This window comes from Hippoglossus hippoglossus, chromosome 12, assembly GCF_009819705.1.
Source record: "Hippoglossus hippoglossus isolate fHipHip1 chromosome 12, fHipHip1.pri, whole genome shotgun sequence".
NCBI classification, from domain to species: Eukaryota; Metazoa; Chordata; class Actinopteri; order Pleuronectiformes; family Pleuronectidae; genus Hippoglossus; species Hippoglossus hippoglossus.
Genome location: NC_047162.1, coordinates 7,351,796 through 7,369,455, shown reverse-complemented (window position 1 = coordinate 7,369,455; position 17,660 = coordinate 7,351,796). Strand labels below are relative to the sequence as shown.

At 39.9% G+C, this 17,660-nt stretch overlaps 1 protein-coding gene across 1 annotated transcript in view; it reads left to right on the top strand.

The window, feature by feature from the left end:
• Window positions 1-17,660, top strand: part of col27a1a (collagen, type XXVII, alpha 1a) — a 66,084-nt gene that overhangs the window by 42,153 nt on the left and 6,271 nt on the right. The window contains exons 15-41 of the mRNA XM_034602401.1: window positions 689-742; window positions 978-1,022; window positions 1,937-1,990; window positions 2,295-2,348; window positions 2,587-2,640; window positions 2,731-2,784; window positions 3,681-3,734; window positions 3,884-3,928; window positions 5,748-5,801; window positions 5,897-5,941; window positions 6,054-6,107; window positions 6,197-6,250; window positions 7,520-7,573; window positions 8,225-8,278; window positions 11,970-12,023; window positions 12,312-12,356; window positions 12,967-13,011; window positions 13,626-13,679; window positions 15,702-15,755; window positions 16,069-16,122; window positions 16,231-16,284; window positions 16,384-16,437; window positions 16,571-16,678; window positions 16,814-16,867; window positions 16,978-17,085; window positions 17,213-17,266; window positions 17,381-17,434. Coding sequence (XP_034458292.1) covers window positions 689-742; window positions 978-1,022; window positions 1,937-1,990; window positions 2,295-2,348; window positions 2,587-2,640; window positions 2,731-2,784; window positions 3,681-3,734; window positions 3,884-3,928; window positions 5,748-5,801; window positions 5,897-5,941; window positions 6,054-6,107; window positions 6,197-6,250; window positions 7,520-7,573; window positions 8,225-8,278; window positions 11,970-12,023; window positions 12,312-12,356; window positions 12,967-13,011; window positions 13,626-13,679; window positions 15,702-15,755; window positions 16,069-16,122; window positions 16,231-16,284; window positions 16,384-16,437; window positions 16,571-16,678; window positions 16,814-16,867; window positions 16,978-17,085; window positions 17,213-17,266; window positions 17,381-17,434 — 1,521 coding nt within the window. The remainder of the gene's footprint in view (window positions 1-688; window positions 743-977; window positions 1,023-1,936; window positions 1,991-2,294; window positions 2,349-2,586; window positions 2,641-2,730; window positions 2,785-3,680; window positions 3,735-3,883; window positions 3,929-5,747; window positions 5,802-5,896; window positions 5,942-6,053; window positions 6,108-6,196; window positions 6,251-7,519; window positions 7,574-8,224; window positions 8,279-11,969; window positions 12,024-12,311; window positions 12,357-12,966; window positions 13,012-13,625; window positions 13,680-15,701; window positions 15,756-16,068; window positions 16,123-16,230; window positions 16,285-16,383; window positions 16,438-16,570; window positions 16,679-16,813; window positions 16,868-16,977; window positions 17,086-17,212; window positions 17,267-17,380; window positions 17,435-17,660) is intronic.

The window sequence follows — 17,660 nt, the reverse complement described above, 5'->3', positions numbered from 1 at the left end:
TTGCCGAGCTTTAGATTTTCCCATCTGAAGAAGATTTATCCTCACAACACGAAACAAAGAGGGTAATTTTGCAGTAAATACAACAATAATAATAAAGTCACACATGCAAATACTACAATAAAAACAGAAAGTCGACTATTGAATTCACTGACATGAAACTACACTGTAGGCCTTTGCAAACAGAAAATGCAGAGCTGCAGAAAATGAAAATAATATTCTTGTGATGCTTGTCTGTGCAGAGGACAGCCCCTCTGACTTTCACACACAGTTAATCCAGTAAGGTCTTTAGCTGGCCTGCATTACTTATGCTAAATAAATACATTTTCCCCTTTGCCACTAGGACTAAAATCCTGTTCTGTCTTTCTTCTGCTCTGAGCAGTGATGACCAGCGCTGGTTCAGCAACCGATGTTACTTAAAGCTTTTATTCACTGAAGCATAATCTTGGCTTCAAGCTGCAAGATCTATGACCTATCTCCCCAACTATCATCTATCTTTATATCCATTGCTCTGTGCAATGTGACAGCTGTAAGCAAAATCTGGAAGAAGACAATAAAGCGTATTCTTGCATTTGTGTGTGTTTGTTAATAGAGATGTACGGGTATGAGTAGTGTTTTTTATCATTACCTTATGCAAATGATTTTATTGAAAATGAAAGTTTGTATCATTCATTCTCTATTCTGGCTTTAGGGAGATATGGGACCTCTGGGAGAGATGGGCCTTCCAGGACCTAATGGACTGAAGGTAATTTCACACACACACACAGACACACACACACACATACACATGGAACCTGTTACCTTCCCCTTATTATCTTGCAATGTTTTGTTTGGACCTCTTTTTAATAATTTTTATGTACAATATAAAACAAGATAATGGAGATTAAGTTGCTGACTCATTATAGTCCAAAATATCAGTTCTGCACAAAACATGAGGGTGAATTTGCGTTCACTAACCCATCTGTTGGTGCTTGTTCCAGGGGGTGCCCGGAAATCAAGGAGAACCAGGACTGAAAGGTGATAAGGTGATCTGAATATTCCTGTTATTGGCCTGGTTTTGAGCAGCATGTTATTGATATGTACTCCTTTGCACCCCACTGCAGCCATCTCTGTCCTTCCTGTAGACATAGAGCATGCTTTCATTAGGTCCTACCTAAGTTTGGAAGTATCTAAACTTGTAATGATTGTATATCTTTGTATAAAGCATGATATTTGGAGGATTATATGTACACCAATACTCGTCCTTCATGAGTCATTTTCACGAAATGTATTGAAAGATATGTTAAGGAATTTACCCCACCTTTCTTTGTTAGTTAAAAACTTGAAAAAGGGAAACCGCTAAGCTTGCCTAGATAAAGAAGTATTTTTTGGTCAGCTAAGCTGCTGGATCCAGCTACATATTTACTGTACAGATATAAGAGTTGTATTGGTCTGTTCATCTTACTCCCAGAAATACATGCATAGTATTTCCCACACTGTGAAACTATGCTTGTACAATGACTTTGAATTAAGCACTTTATGAAAAATTCTAAGTTGTGTTTCTATATAGAAAGCATAAATGGCCTTCTACAGATCTGCAAATATCAGGACGGATCTTAGTGATGTATCTGATAAAATATACTTCTAACACTTAGGTTCCTTCAGCTTGTAATAACAAGTATGAATAAAAGATTACACCAAAACTATGCACTTCTCGCGATGCCTTTTTATACAGGCTAATCATTGCAAAGCTAAAACAGTTTATAATCCGTTATATCAAAGGATTGACACAACACAAAGTATTTGCAATTCCAGTCGATAGTATTGTCTGTTGAAAAAGCTGAATGTAATTGATTGAATAGAAAGTTACCATTCTCGCTAATGTTCTTTATTTCTCTTTCTTTCTGTCCGTACCTCATCCATCTTCCTGCGTGTGTTTGTCTCATCTGCTCCTCGTCAGGGTGATATCGGGATTCCTGGAGAGCAAGGGGAGATGGGGTACAATGGAGACAAGGTACATCACCACTGACCTGCATGCTGCCTTAGACACATGCACATCCAAGGACCCACACAGCCTTTTGTTGCGGAACTGTCCTCGCAAAATGACTTTGCCAGATGTGCACTGTCCAGCTTTTGAAAATTCTTATTTAAATCCTCCTCATTTGACTGTGTCTAAGCAAAAATCGAATCCTTTAAGTATCATACACCAGAAACGAGATTACAGAAGTTGCGCATGTCTTATGTCTGTTACTCTAGAAAATAAATCTGCATTTTGCCCATGTCTTAGTTTTTATACGGTGTGTGTTTGTGTTGGACAGGGCATCCAGGGAGGTCCAGGGTTACCAGGCGTCCGTGGGACACCAGGACCACAGGTGAGCTCTGGCTTTCTGGCTTCAGAGGAGTGACAATAATTGCTTAGGCTATCTGTCAGTTAGCTAGCTTAGATTAGCATAATGCTGGAAACAGCCGTCTTACATTACATTAATAGTCTTGCAAATGGTGTCACTCCTCTCATCTAACTTTTAACACAAAAGTAAATCAGTGTATTTCCCAAAAAGTCCAACTATTCCTTTATAACTTGTCTCATTTTCTGCTTTGTCTTTTTCACAGGGCAAGTTGGGAGAGAGGGGGCCTGATGGTACAGCTGGACCTCCAGGCCCTGAGGTTTGTATTTGCATGTTCAATGCTACATTGAATAAGACTGTCTGTGTTACAGCAAAAAAAGAAATCAATTTCTTTTATTGATCATGACAGGGCTTCCCTGGTGACATGGGACCACCAGGAGAGAACGGCCTTGAAGGACCAAAGGTGAGTAAAACTATCGTCCTGAGTAGTCATACATAAACCAAAACCAGAAGAGTCTACAAACACAGTAACACTGTGTGAGAGTTTGCCATAGACTGTATACAAAGATTGACGACATAACTGTTCTCCAAAAGTGAAGCCAAAGCATCTAGCTTGCCACCACCTGGTTGTAGTATAGGTCATAAATACTGCCTCCTCCATGAGTCAAGGGCCAGAATTCATTAATTTGTTTTTCTCAAAGATAGTTTCTTTCATTTTCGGTAGTATTTATAACACTGATGTTTGTTAGTGCTTTTTTCTCTAAGTTTGCTTTAAATTAGCTATTTGATGCTATAAAAATGGGGTTAAACATCATGATTGACAGCTGAGACTGACCTCGCTACTGCAGCTCCATTTCCTGATCGCTACTGGTAGGGTTCGTATCCAGGATATTGTGCCGTCCATCTTTATATACAGTCTTTCATGCTCACAATGACAATGCACACATACTTATATTTATCTATAATGTTCAACATGTTCACTATCTTAACATGTTAGCTATAAGCACAAAATACATTGTCTAGCTGAAGCTGACTGGAATGGTGTTGCAGGTATTTGGTCATTAACCAATATATTGAATAATTTAACCCAATGATGGTGCTAGATTAAATATCAGAGAATCACCATAGTTGTTTGGATTCATCCTCTGACCACCATGAATCTCTATTAAGATTTTCAATATAATCCTTGCAATAGTGGTTCAGATAGTTCAGTCTGGACCAAAGTGGTGAACCATGTGTTACCAGCTGACATAGCCTTCCCTACGAACAAGCCACTACCAAGGCTAAAAACATATGTGTAAATACTACAGTTGCCTTCACACATTACCATTAATTTGATTGCTTTTTTCCCCCTTCCAGGGAAAACTAGGGGCCAGAGGTTTACCAGGGCCTCGAGGGGTGGCTGGCTTGGAGGTAAGAATGTCAGACACCAGCCACATCAGAACGACCCTAAAGTGCCAAACGGCATTCAAAGTTTTATGGCACAAGACTTTTCTTAGCTGTGGGCTGCTTTATGTCCCCAAAACATAATTCATGCTAAGGTCAATATCATCTGTTCCCAGGGAGATGAGGGCCCGATCGGACCACCGGGCCCAACAGGACTCGAGGTGAGTAATAAGGCAAACACCTGGTGTTGCTCGGCTGGTGGAAGATAACATGTATCGCTATTCATTTTGATTTAGGCAGCCTAAACCCGATAGCCGTCGTAAATCCTGCTTGTTTGCCTTAAACCAGTATAACATAAAAAGAATATCATGCTTGCTCAATGAAAATATTGTGTCTGTGTGTTTGTGTGTCCTCTTATGTAAGGAGGCGTGTTTGTTTAAACTGTATCCCACACAAGACAATCAAACCATCTATCATGTGCATCGCTGTGGTTTCATTCGTCCTTTTTATATCTGTGGCAAAGTCATCCTCAAAGTTAGAGAAAGAGAGAGAGAGAGAGAGGTAGGGATAGAAATTTCACTGAGTGTATGGAAACACAGCTGCAGTTTGACGGTAAATGCATGTGCACGGCTCACAGACCCTCATTCAAAGCCTTTTGGGTTTTCAAAACAAAGGAAGACTTGCATGGTGTCAGCTACTTGGTCTGTAGTGAAAGCCTGTTCGTGTAACTTTAAAAGGAGAAGGAATTGAATGAGTGATCTCACCCTGCTGTGATTAGTATAGAGCTGCGGTCTAACTCGTTTTACTATTCAGTGTAATTGTATTACTCAGCTTAATTATGCATCTGAGAATAAATTAGAAATGTATTTCAGTGAATAAAGTAGATTATCATTGTGGATATTCTTAGTTTGCATTAGAGAGTCTCTGTAGATGTGAGTATTTGGAGTTTTATTGTGTCGTTTTTATTGTAGCTCGTGTCTGGATGATTGTCCTCTGCATGCAATCCCTGTTCTTGGCCACCAGGGGGTGTTCAAAGGCATCACGACATTTGTGTTAATGGGCTACTGCAGGGATAAGATTTTCCTCTATCATAGATTCTAGTACCTGTTTTTCTTCTTCAGTTAATCTTCCTCTCAGTCATCCTGAACTTTCTTTCACTCCTCTCAGCCATGAATTCCCCCTTCCCCACTTCCCATCCCCCTCCATGTCTTCTCTGACCCCTCTCTTCCATCGGAGGAGGAAGTGGAGTAAGGCTCCTGCAGGAGCCGTGAGTGATCTCTGGCCAGGTGCCACAGGTCCACCCACTCCTCCACCTCATACACCTCCTCAACCAGCTGTCTTTTAGCTTTTTCAACGCTCTTCTCGGAATGACAACCTCTCCTTTTTTTTACCATCTCCCACACCTTCTAAGTTGCTCCTCATTCCCTCTCCCATGGAGCAATTTTAGTTCTTTCTTTAAGTTTTTCTTTGTTGCCTCGGTTAATGTGGTCACTCGCTGACACAAATCTAGATCAGGTGATAAGAAGTCCCAAATCCTGCACAGCTCATATTAATTCTCATATTACAACAAAAATCTGGTTTTACTGTTTGTGTCTGGGTAAAATACAGTATTAGGCTGTGCTGTCTTATGAAAGCAGCCAATTTTTTTCTGGGGTAAAACTGTGGAACTGTTGAGTCACTCTGTCTTCAGGAGTTTGGCTTAGACATTTCTGACCCAGAGTTATTGCTAGTAAAAAAGCTCTTAGACCCCCTCTTAACCCTGGGAATTACTGTCTGCGCAAGAAAAGCATTACAGCCGCGCACTTTCACAGCCTGCCAAGACGTACTGTCAGCATTACCTGTACACACCATTACATATCTCAGCAGCGTGTAGAGTAAGCTGCAACAGCTGTAGCCGACCTCCTTGCTCTGTCTTTGAATCGTCCTCTCACAGGAAACAGATCCTTTATAATGATTGAGAAATTGTGATGAATGTTAATGATGCATCAAGTTAATGCTTGTTGTTCACAATTCATTATTCTCTGCTGTGTTGTGTTTCAGGGTAGAATGGGCAGAAAAGGATTTCCTGGGAAGGCTGGGCCAGAGGGACTCAAGGTGAATAAAGATAATACACACAGATGCTCCAAAATATAAGAAATATTAAATATTTTCGAGTGAACAAATGATGATCAATATATTTGTCTCTGAAGGGGGAGCTTGGTGTGCCAGGAACGGTTGGAACAATGGGAGAAAGGGTAAGAAATCATGACATTGCCTCTTTCTGTATGGAGAAGCTGCATTCTTCCCAAAACATCGATCCAAATATTTTTCCATTCATCCATTCAACACTGAGTGTCTGTATTTCAGGGCTTGGTGGGTTTCATCGGACCTGTGGGAGAGGAAGGACTGGCAGGAGAGAAGGTAAAGAAACCTTGTTCTAGTCATCTAAATTAATTCACAAGTCATTACAAGGTGACTTTGAAGTCTGAATGTCATTTGTGTAATGTTAGGGGGATCGAGGGGAGATGGGCCATCCGGGACCACCTGGAGAAAAGGGATCAACGGTAAGATCTAATGAGGACACTATTTGAAAATGTTAAAATAAGAGCTTACACATGATTTTCTAGGCCAGTGTAAATAAGAAAAATCTTGAAAAATTGGCATCTGAAATTAAACTGTGTGTCTTATTCCCATGGGAATTTACTGTTGTGTGGTGTCAGTGCCCCATACATATGTCAAAGGAGAAAAGAGGCACAGTGGAAAAGACTTCCAATGATTTACCCTCTGGACAGAATTGAATCGCTACAGGAAGTTGAAGTTCAAGACCTCTCAAGCTTAAACACCAGTGTACTGGGAAATGCGTATCAAGAAAAGAAGAAAAATGATGTTACATGTTCAGCCATATGGGTCCTGAGTTTCATAAGGCACAGCTGTTCACCTACCCTGCTCCTTCAGACAGACCGAGTGGCTTCTCTGTCACATAGACTCTGATATGGACTCTCTAAAGTATATGACTGACTACATTGGATAAGAATTTAGTCATCATTCTCACTGAAACAGAGAGGTTTCCTGCTGGCTGACAGCCAGCTGGATTTCTCTGAGGACTTCACCACACACACACAGACATACACTGACATACACACACACACTCATAAGGAAGTTCTCTGTTGGCCCATTCTTTCAGCTGCAAAACAGAAACAGACCCACTGGAAAAGACTGCATCATGCAAACTGAGCGGAGCTGACAGGCAGACATCTATAGCTACTAACAGAGAGCTCATACTGCAGGCGTTTATGATTTATGCCTGTGCATGCGTGAGATCAGCGCTGCCTACTGTTCTATAAGTTTGTACATTACTTAAGTTTTATTGCACTCAGCTGATTTGAGTAGTCAGACTGAGAGTACTCCCCATTATATAGTTAAGCTTGATGTCTAGAAAAATGCAGCCATAAGCAGTATGTTTTCAGTTATAAAATCATCTCCTCAGGCTCTCTGCCTTTCTCTTTCCCCCATTGTCCCTTATTGCTACATTAGATGTGCTTTCCAGTGCACAAAGCACTTCTGCAGATGTATGTTTGGTTGAATGGCGTCCAATTTATTACATAAAAGATAAACAAACGAATTCAGTCTTTAGTGCCTCTACAGTAAAATCCAAATTGAAAACTTTGTGAAAACACGAGTTCACTGATGCCAAATTCATTTTAGTTTCACAGTTTAATACATTTGTGCTGTGTTGCAACAAAAGTACTTGATGTCTTACTGTGTGTTGGAGATGATCATTTGTGTAATACCCTGTTTTCTGTCACTTGTTTGTGTTTGTGTACATATTTTAGGGTCACCCAGGGACACCAGGGGCGACTGGGCCTACAGGACCACTAGGAAGACCAGTGAGTCACTATTTATTCTTCTTTTCATTTGATTATAGTTTGGGGTAATACTGTATAATCATGATCTTAAGCCATGGGGACTAATTAGAGATCCTGTCCTAGGTTTGTGATAGGATAGGATCATAATATCCAAAAATAAAATTCAAATAAATTAAATTTCCCAGCTATGATTAGCCACTGAGTATATTTTGATTTAGTCAGTGTCCTCTTTGAGCACATGATAGTGGTGTGCACCCTCACGGAGCATTATGAGCACTGGCAGCCTCCCGCTGAACCTGCATTACCCTCCTGTCAGTCAAAAGCCCAACACCTATAACCAATTAGAAGCTGCCCCCGCCACCTCCCTCGTCTTCCCCTCGTCGTGTCTTCGCCATTGGTTGACTGGGGGGGCCACAGAGCCACCAAAACAAACATAAATACGGGGCTCAGGGGCGCAGCAGAATGGGATTCCAGAGCAGGCCCTTTAATTGGTGTGAGTGACAGATCTAACAACAATCACCATAGTGTGTTCCTGAGGTCAGGCTGTCCCCTCCCCAGGGTCAACAACCGGGGGCTCTGTGCTCTGTCAGTGTAAACCTTTGTTTAATCTTCCTCTTTTTCCCTCACCCCCTCTCTTCTCTTCTTTATCCTCCTTTTTCTTTTGTTTGTTAGGGCCCCCCTGGAGCGACTGGGCCAGCCGGTACCAGAGGACCAAAAGGCTTGCGGGTAAGTTTGAAGTTTCCCACCTGATGTTTTCGCAGCTTTGGCGTCCTGCAGTCAGCGGATCATATCCCTGCAGCCTTAAGAACGGATCATAAACTTGGCAAAAGAGCGCAGATACACATCACTGCTCTGTTTTTCTTTATGCTCCGCTGTGTGATCTCACGCTGTTGTCGAGCCATTGGAAAAAACTTGAGTGGGTGAACATAACGATGCGACTGCCTCTGAGCTGATGTCACATGTGTTTTAATGGACACAGGAGCTTGCATAACACGTTCTCGGGTTCAGTGTTGAAGAATGAGTCTATTTCATCCTTTTCAGAAGTCAGTGCTCATTATAGCTGCTGAAAAGCTCCAGTGACGTAAAACAAACTATTCTAAATGGAACAATAAGTGCTTCTTATAGGAAAAACCCACAGTCAGTCTAACTACGTGACAGTTGTTATGGAAAACGGGACCTGGCTTTTGTAGAAGTTGTGTTGGAGAGTTGGAAATTTAGTGATTTGCATGAAGAAACATGAAACAAAAGGCTTGAATCAGCTTGGGGCGTGTTTACAGGGAGCCACATTCACAAAAAGGACACATAGCATCAGTTTTTAGATCTGTAACTGGGAACAGTTCACCTATTGAGATAAGACAGGCAACATCCTTCGTATCTTATATATTTCCTCTTAAAATATTTTTCATCGCAAAGCTTTTATGTATGTTTGACATATACTGTGTTTTACTTTGTGTGTAACTTTCATTTTAACTATTTTAAAATGATCTTTTTTTCTTTTTTCTTTATGTGAAGTATTTTGTAACTTTGTTTATAAAAGTGCTATATACATTAATAATCATTTTTCCATATGCTAAACTAAAGGGCTGATAATAGGTTCATTTCAAATTTTTTCTTCACATTACTGGAGTAATCGCCGGATTTAGACATTTCTGAAAGCTTGTGGAAAGGAGAAGAGGAAAGATGTTTCACATTAGCATCAGACAGAAAATATAACATATTGCAAATGTACAGTTTCAGCTGTAATACAAAAGAAGATGTGTTGATAAATAGACCTAATTCCAGAAACTCAGTTGTCAATCACAAGCATAAATAATAACATGAATTATAGTTGCACTCCATATATGTCTTTCACTGGAACACCTAAGGATACTGAAGTAATCTGTGTCTTCTTCCAGTATAACATTTACAAAACATGTGGGGAAAAATAAAAAGAGAGACAGAAAATAAAAGACAGAAAAATCTAAAGAAATTACAGAACTATGACATATTTATAACTGCCAAATCAATCTGCACATCATCCATATTTGCAGAATCAATACTTCTGTTTTTATTTTACAAAACAAAGCCTTACGCAGTTCACAATAAAACTTATGTAACTCCAGTGTGTTTTGTGAAAGATGAAAACAAGATGGACAGCTATAATATGAGATCAGATAAATAATACTGTATATATAATCTGCCCCCTGGAACATCATAGCGCAAATATCTTTTTGAATTCACAGTTCAGAGAGGGAATTAAAGTGGATTCAAAGAATATTTAGTGGCAATAACTCATGACAATAATGACTCATAATGATGATGAGGGCTGTAACTATATAGCAATGATGCATGATACAGTAAAACTGATGTTCACTCGGCGGTGTAATTCCCTTTGTCCTTTGATTTGCTTTTTGTGGAGTGCAGACCATGTAGCTCACCTTTTTAAACGATGTCTTTTATCACCACGGTCCACTGATCCAGCTGGAAAGTGGGATAGAATCACATTGAGCTTCTTTATCTGAGCCGTCCATGGGAGATTGGCCTCGCTGTGGTTGGCCTGGACACACTCTGATATCTCCAGCTGGTTTTTCAATTAAAACTAAGCAGTTTCCACTGCCAGTAAATCTGTCTGCTGCTTCATGACTCTTTTTCTTTTGGTCCAAAAGCCAAAAGAAGCAGAGGTGGTTCGATTATTGACATAACCTTAGACAAACACTCACTCAACACTCTAAACGCACACTACTTACTATTGTTTAATATAAATAAAAACTAAATATACTAGATTTAGTTTAAGAGGTCATGGATTATCTGACTGGACCAAAACAACATTAAGTTGTACTAAGATAGACAATTTAACATCTCTCAATAACAGAGAGAGCATCATATTAAAGATTGTATTACTCTTCTGGCCAGTTCACCTCTATTTCATGTCCTTGGCTTGAATATCACATCTTAGAGTGAAATGAAACTGTATACAACTAAGAATGTTTGCACAGATTCTCAGACCACATGTGTTGTAGACATTAACCACTTGGCATGAGGCACAGGGCACAGAAATGTAACAACCAGCTTCGCTCTCTGAAACATGGAACTAGAATTTTGTCTAACATGGAAAATACTGTCAATCCAGGACAAGATGAAACCCCATGTTTACGCCAAATTGAATAGAAAACTAGTATTATAGTTGCGTCTGGTTTTCTGTCTGTATTTTATTTGCACGTGTAAATAATATTTGAACTTGTGGGGTTTCAGCCATGAGGAATCACCAGTCAGACTTATCATGCTTTCTTACTAATAACTCCACATCTCGTCTGACCTGCAAAGTCCTGCTAATGTTTTCCATATTGAGGAGCATATTAATCTCATCAGTCCTCCCTCTCAGCAGTTGGTGGTTATTACTGAGCCGGTCTACATAGCTGTGTTTGATTGTTTTGAATTCATGCCTCTGCTTTTCCTTCTTCTGTTTGAAAAGGGTCAGTCTCGTGCTACAAATGAAAGTACCTCAGGGTCATTAATTAACTTTGAAGCATGATATCTGAGTGTTATCCCCTTGGCCTGATAGGGTGAAATATTTTCCCTACACATCGGCTAATCAGGCTATGTAAACGTAACCAGTGGGTAGCAGGTACCCCAGACAGGAATGTTAATGAGTGCTGCTCATCCAGCTCTATGTATAATAGGCTTATAGCACCTCGAACAGCGGCGCTCTCCACAGGCCAAACTCCCACTGCGCCCATTCAACCACTCTCACATCACGGCTGCCTGTGTGGCTGTTTCACCTCAAATTTGCTTTTTTTTCTTTACAATAGTTAATCATTTAGATCACTGCTTGTTATTTATAATTGAGTGTCATGAATGCTGAGGGTCTACTCAGTGTCAGTGAGCCAGCATCCTCCACAGTATAGATGAGAGTGTGCAGGTGTACAGCAGATGGACTGTATTGGTCCACTGCCTGGCTCCCATTTATTATCACTGCTCACTGGACTAGCAGGCCTTTAAGCACTTTAGATTGATTATGTTTGACAGCTACACCCATGTTATCTAAACAGTCTCTGTTCTGACGGTGTGTGTGTTTAAGTGTGAACAGTCTGTATCTGCATGCACCCAGACTTTGTGCCCTGATTCTAGAATTAAGATATGCAAGTGCAAGTTCATAGACCAGTGGCTTTCATTGCCATATGTGACACCTTATAGAGATAACTGTAGCCATTCCTACACTGACCTGTATACGCATATATACACATTCACTTTTACACACACATCCACATAACATATATTCTTATTTAAAGCTGAAAAGAGTAGTTTACAGGCACAGTCACGTGGACTCTGTCATGTCAGTGTCTTACTATTCAGAGATGTTTATTTACACTATGTTGTGGCTGTCAGGCTGTGTTACAGCGACCTCTGTTGGTGAAATGACAACTGTCTTGTGTTTCAGGGAGCGATAGGACCTGACGGTCCTACAGGAGAGATGGGGTTAGAGGGCAAGAAGGTAAGAAATGTGCACATTCAGCTAAATTTTGTTGTTGATATACAAAACAAGAAACATTAATGAAGTCAGACAGTGCAGGCACAAGAGTAATGACCATGAACTATCATAAAACAGCATAAATTGATTCCTCCTGCAAAAATGTTTATAAGAGATTCTCAAGACTAAAAATGCATCACATGCACCAAGAACAGCAAGCTGCACATCCTCTCCATCCACTCAAAACACAGGAAGTACTTTAAGCTGACATTTCTCAACACACAGCTATCTCTCATCCTTCTCTCTCCACAGGGTCTTGATGGTCCTCCAGGAAAATTAGGTTTCCCTGGACTACAGGTAAAGCACACTTGAGTACTTCTATACTTTTCCACTCCTTCCTGTCGTATATACTTGGTACTTATGTGCCTCTGGAGAGACAAGGTATCAGCGTGATTTAAAAGGCCGACGTGATGGAGGCCCACAGTCAGAAACGACATATAACATTGAGGGAGAAAACAGTCCTTGGGAGGTTTCTGCCAGATTTACATACATGAGAGTGAAGCGCACACAGCTGTTTTCACAGCTCACTGGTGAAATTTGAGAGTATTTACTCAGCCTGCAATTAAACTGAACTTCTGAAACTCCACCCCATCACCACCACTGAAAAACACTCATGTTTATTCTTAGAAAGATTTGTAAATCTAAAGTTGCAGAGGCACTTTGGGGCAAATAGAAATACATTACAGATGTTGAATCATATAAAGCAAGAGAAAAGATATATATATATATATACAAAAAAACCTTTATCAAACAAGTACACATCCCTTTGTTCAGTGAAGAATCAAATGTTGATTAACTTTCTTTGTCAGGTATAGTATTAACCTTGTGTGATCACAAATCCTGATAGAATTCATCCTGTCCTTTATATCGTTATTTATTTACCGATCTTTTTCTTCTGTTCCTGCAGGGGAAGCTCGGAGAGGCTGGGGAAGCTGGGCCTAAAGGTTTTCCTGTGAGTTCCCTCATACATATTCTACCGATGAGACCTTTCTGCATTTATGAGCCCAAAATAACAAGCATTGTATTCTGCATAGACTACACTGTATTTATATACTATATAAATGTGTTACATTGTTTAACTAGAATAGTCGAGTGCAGACCTCTGCCAAGGCCTAATAGACCCTTTAAATTCATTCAAGCTGCACCAAATTAGATATTAATATGAATGATCTTTTTTCATCAAGAGCCATGAATTATTCTCTGAAAAATCAACAATAAATGTTGAAAAACGCAGATCTCGTAATGTTAAATAATCTTACATCCACACCAAAATTTAATGGATTCTTTCCTGACCCATTTCGCATTCTTCCACCAAGTTTTTTGGGTTATCAATCCGGTCGTTTTTGAATAACAGACAGACTTACAAAAAGAGAACATAACCTTCTTGATGGAGGTAATTGAAAACATTAATTAACAATTAACAATCCATCCATAATTAGCTATGTTTTGCCGCTAATTATATCACAGTGACAAATGTAAAATCACACATGTATGCAGTGTTTAGTGAACATTAGATGATAGAAGTGTGGATGTGTTCTCTGAGCTCACTGACCCTTCTGTCTTCAGGGTATCCAAGGGCCCTCAGGACCCCCAGGGGACAAGGGAATAGCAGGCGAGCCGGTACGGGCCTCCTTCCATCTCCATGTTTTGTATATATTTTATATTTCTCTCCTGTTTGCTCTTCCTCATCACCTCTGCCTCAGTCCTATCATTCACTCTCTCCTTCTGTTTTCTCAATTGAAATTTAATATTTCGCAGTATTCTCAGCCTTCGACAAACTTCTCCTCTCCCTGCTCCATGCTGGTTTTATTAGATTCTTTTTGGCAACACACAGCCGCCTGGTTCTTTTTGCCCAGCTCTGTTAACGCCAAACATCATAGCCAGGAAGTAGTTTACGAGACATATTTTAGTGCTTATTAAAAATATATTTGTCTGTATTAAATGTTTCCTCCATAGCAGCCAGAGAATTGTCTCATACTTCACACATCTCCTCTGAAGTGGTAGAAGATTAAATTGCAAGCATGCAAGGGAGATTTTTTTTTTTTTTAAAGAAGCATCTTATTTATAGATGTGCTAAATTGCTGAACTTGCAGGGAAAGTAGATGTGATTATTGTCATAATGGATAAAACCTTTACTGTAAAAGATTTTCTGTCGTTCTTGTGGATGTACTTTATGAGCGGTGAGAGAGGCTGAGCAGGAATAAAGGGAATGAAAATGTTTCAGTATGAATGCATGGAGAGTTTAGCTCACAAATTATAGAACAGGCCACCATTTCCTTTTCTTTTTTATTGGTGTTAATAAATCATTGGCTAATCTCTCCTGGAACATTTCAAGGGGCTCCCAAGCAGACATATATAAAACCAAACCACATCATTCCAAACTTCAAACTGTTCTTTTATTATTTAAATTATACACAAAGCGCATACTGTACATTATAGTAAAGTAGTAACATTTAAGTGCAAACCTCCACCACCATCCCAGACTTATCATACACACGCAATCAGACATTCTGATCTTCAACCAAAATAAAAACTAGCTCTGCCACCTCACATCCACCACCTGGTCTCTATAGGACTGTTCAGATCACAACTTAAAACACATCTGTTTGGATCAGTCTTTCATACATAACATCTTATCTATCCCTCATGAATCATTTTTGAACCTTTAGTTTTACTTGTGTTTACACACGTACTGTTAGGTAGCTTTGCCTCTTAACATGAATTTAACCTTGGTTTTACCTCAATTACTCATATTTTCATTTATGATATATTGCAAGGTGTCATTGGGTGACTAGAAAGGCATCGTTAAATGAAATTAATTATAATTACTACTATTTAGTTTTAGGGGGTTCCTGGCCGTGCTGTCATTTCAGTCTCCTGTACCAAGCCAATCATTGAATTTAAGGGGGTTCTTACAAAATTGTCGTAGTCAGGCTTTCTCGGGGTGTGTGCCTCTTAATCTATTGTATTGAGTAAAAGAGTGAAATTCAAATGTATTTGCAGTGATGTAATTTCCATTTAATGAGCAAAATACAATTGCATGGTCATGTTCATAACAAGCTCAAAAGCTGTACAGTTTTTTGCTTTGTTAACAGGTGTCTGACTACTTAACTTGCCTAGTAAGGCCACACTGTACACAAAGGTTCAATTAAAGTGGAGTTTCCTTGTAGGAATCCCCCGTTTTATATATACATATTGTAAAAATCATTGTTTTCCCTCCCAGTCTTTCTGCATTGTTTCATCGCTCATGCTGCACATCTGCTTTAACTGACAAACAATTAATTTCTGAGTCCTGTTGTTCACGTTCTTCAGGCTTAAGGCCACACAGGTGACTTTTGTTATATCAATACTATTGTTTGGACTGGATGCAACTCAACCAGGGAGCAGACATTGTTCACATGCGCTGAGGTTGAGAAGTATTCATGCCAATGCCACAGTGTTTTTGAAGCATAATTAGTGACAGATTACAGTCAAAGTCAAACTGTGTGCAGATGGTTCAGTGATTTATCTTCTGCTGGCTCATCCATAGCCAACATAAGCCAAAGATTTCTAGTTTTTTTGTACATGAGATCTGATGTTTATTAGTGTGAAACAACCATAATCTAATCATTCAAGTATTTTCCTACATATTGTCACATATAGGGACCATCTGGGCCACCAGGGACTGTGGGGCTGCTGGGAGAGATAGGTCAAAAGGTGAGACTTTGAAAACACACACACACACACACAGACACACAAAGGGTATTGAGTCGATTAAATGATAAAATATGTGACATCTGCTGTTCCCCCTACCACAGTTAATAACGCTCTCTGATTGAAATAATCTGTCCAATTAAACTAATAAACCCACATTACAAAGGTGTCTCTCTCCCTCCTCCTTTTCATGACAGTACGTAATGGAACTCACTCCTGACATATTGTTCATATCTAACGCCAGAGTCATTAGCCCTTAATCTCGCCAAAAAATTATTCAACGTTTTCCTCTCTCTGATTTCTTCTAATTAATAAGGGTCCTCCAGGCAAGGTGGGGGAGCCAGGACTGCCAGGCGAGCCAGGGGAGAAGGTAGGATGATACATTGCTGCGGTTTTTATGTGGATTTTTTTTTTTTTCTCTTTCTCTTTGCAAGATATAGTTTTACTTCAAAGTTTAATAAGTGTCCATGTGTGTCAGGGAGCCGTTGGAACTGCTGGGAACATCGGAGAGCAGGGACTCATAGGACAGCGGGTACGTTTATCAGCATTAAACTTTTAAATATTCATTCTTAATAGGTACAGCTCTTCATTTAATTAACTTGTATATATACGTATGTGTGTCTGTGAACAGGGAGAAGCAGGCCTAGAGGGAGAAGGTGGTCAAGCCGGTCCAGATGGAGTCAAGGTGAGATGCTTTCCCAAAATATCTTTCTCTTAGGTCATATTCTAAGGATATGAAGGCTACATATGTATAATTTATTTTTTCATCTTTTGGGTATAAACTGTTAAAAGGTAATGTTTTATGTTTTTATTCTTAGGGGGAAAAAGGTGACATGGGTCAGGAGGGCGATACAGGAGAAAAAGGTGAAATTGGACTAAAGGGAAAGGAGGGCCCACCTGGAAGTCCTGGACTCACTGGCGTCAGAGTAAGTGACCTGTCTCTCTGCTTTAATACACACACACATACAGAGAGAGAGAGTGAAAGATGGAGATCGTGCAAACTGACTTTCACCGATTCACAAATCTCACCCTCTGCCTTTCTGTTTTGTTTCTTGTCGCAGGGTCAAGAAGGGAAACCTGGCAAAATTGGGGAAAGAGGCAAACTAGGCTCAAAGGTATTAATGTCAGATCCTGTCTGATACCTTAACAACATGTATTCACACATGGTGGCACCGAATTGCAGTGTGGTCAGCTATTCTGTAATTTATTTCTTGCATATATTCAGGGTGCTAAAGGTCATCTAGGTCACCTTGGGGAGACTGGGACAGTGGGGAAGACAGGGCCGCCAGGTTTTGTTGGACCGAAGGGATCAAGAGGAACAATTGGACACGTGGTAAAGTGGAACAGTAATGAAAGAGATATTTATCAATCACTTTTGAAGTCATGTTAGTAGTAAGTTAAAACATCATCTATTGTTTTAAAATACTGATTGTGTGATTGACAACATTTGCTCACTTTAGGGAGCTCCTGGTCGAATGGGTCAACAGGGAGAACCTGGTCTTGCAGGTTATGAGGTAAAATGAACTAACTGTATCATGAGTATGTGACTTATTAAAACAAGCCTGTTATGGTCATTAATATTTGGCATAGTAATTTCACATAACAGTTTCTTGTATCTGTCTTTTCAGGGCCATCAGGGACCACAGGGCCCCATGGGGCCTCCAGGACCAAAAGCTGAAAAGGTACACCTTGTTCACTTCATGTGTAATACTGGTCTCTGATTAGTCTTCCTTAAGTCATATCCTCAGAGCTTCCCAGAAGAAGCCAGGTACTGTTTAGGATTGGACACAAATAAACAAAAACAAAAAAACAGAAACAGCAAATGCTTATGAAACAGACATGGCAAAATGAACCTCTCTCCCCTGGCAGCTTGTTCTGATTAACCTTGTTTTGGTTGCTTTTATATGC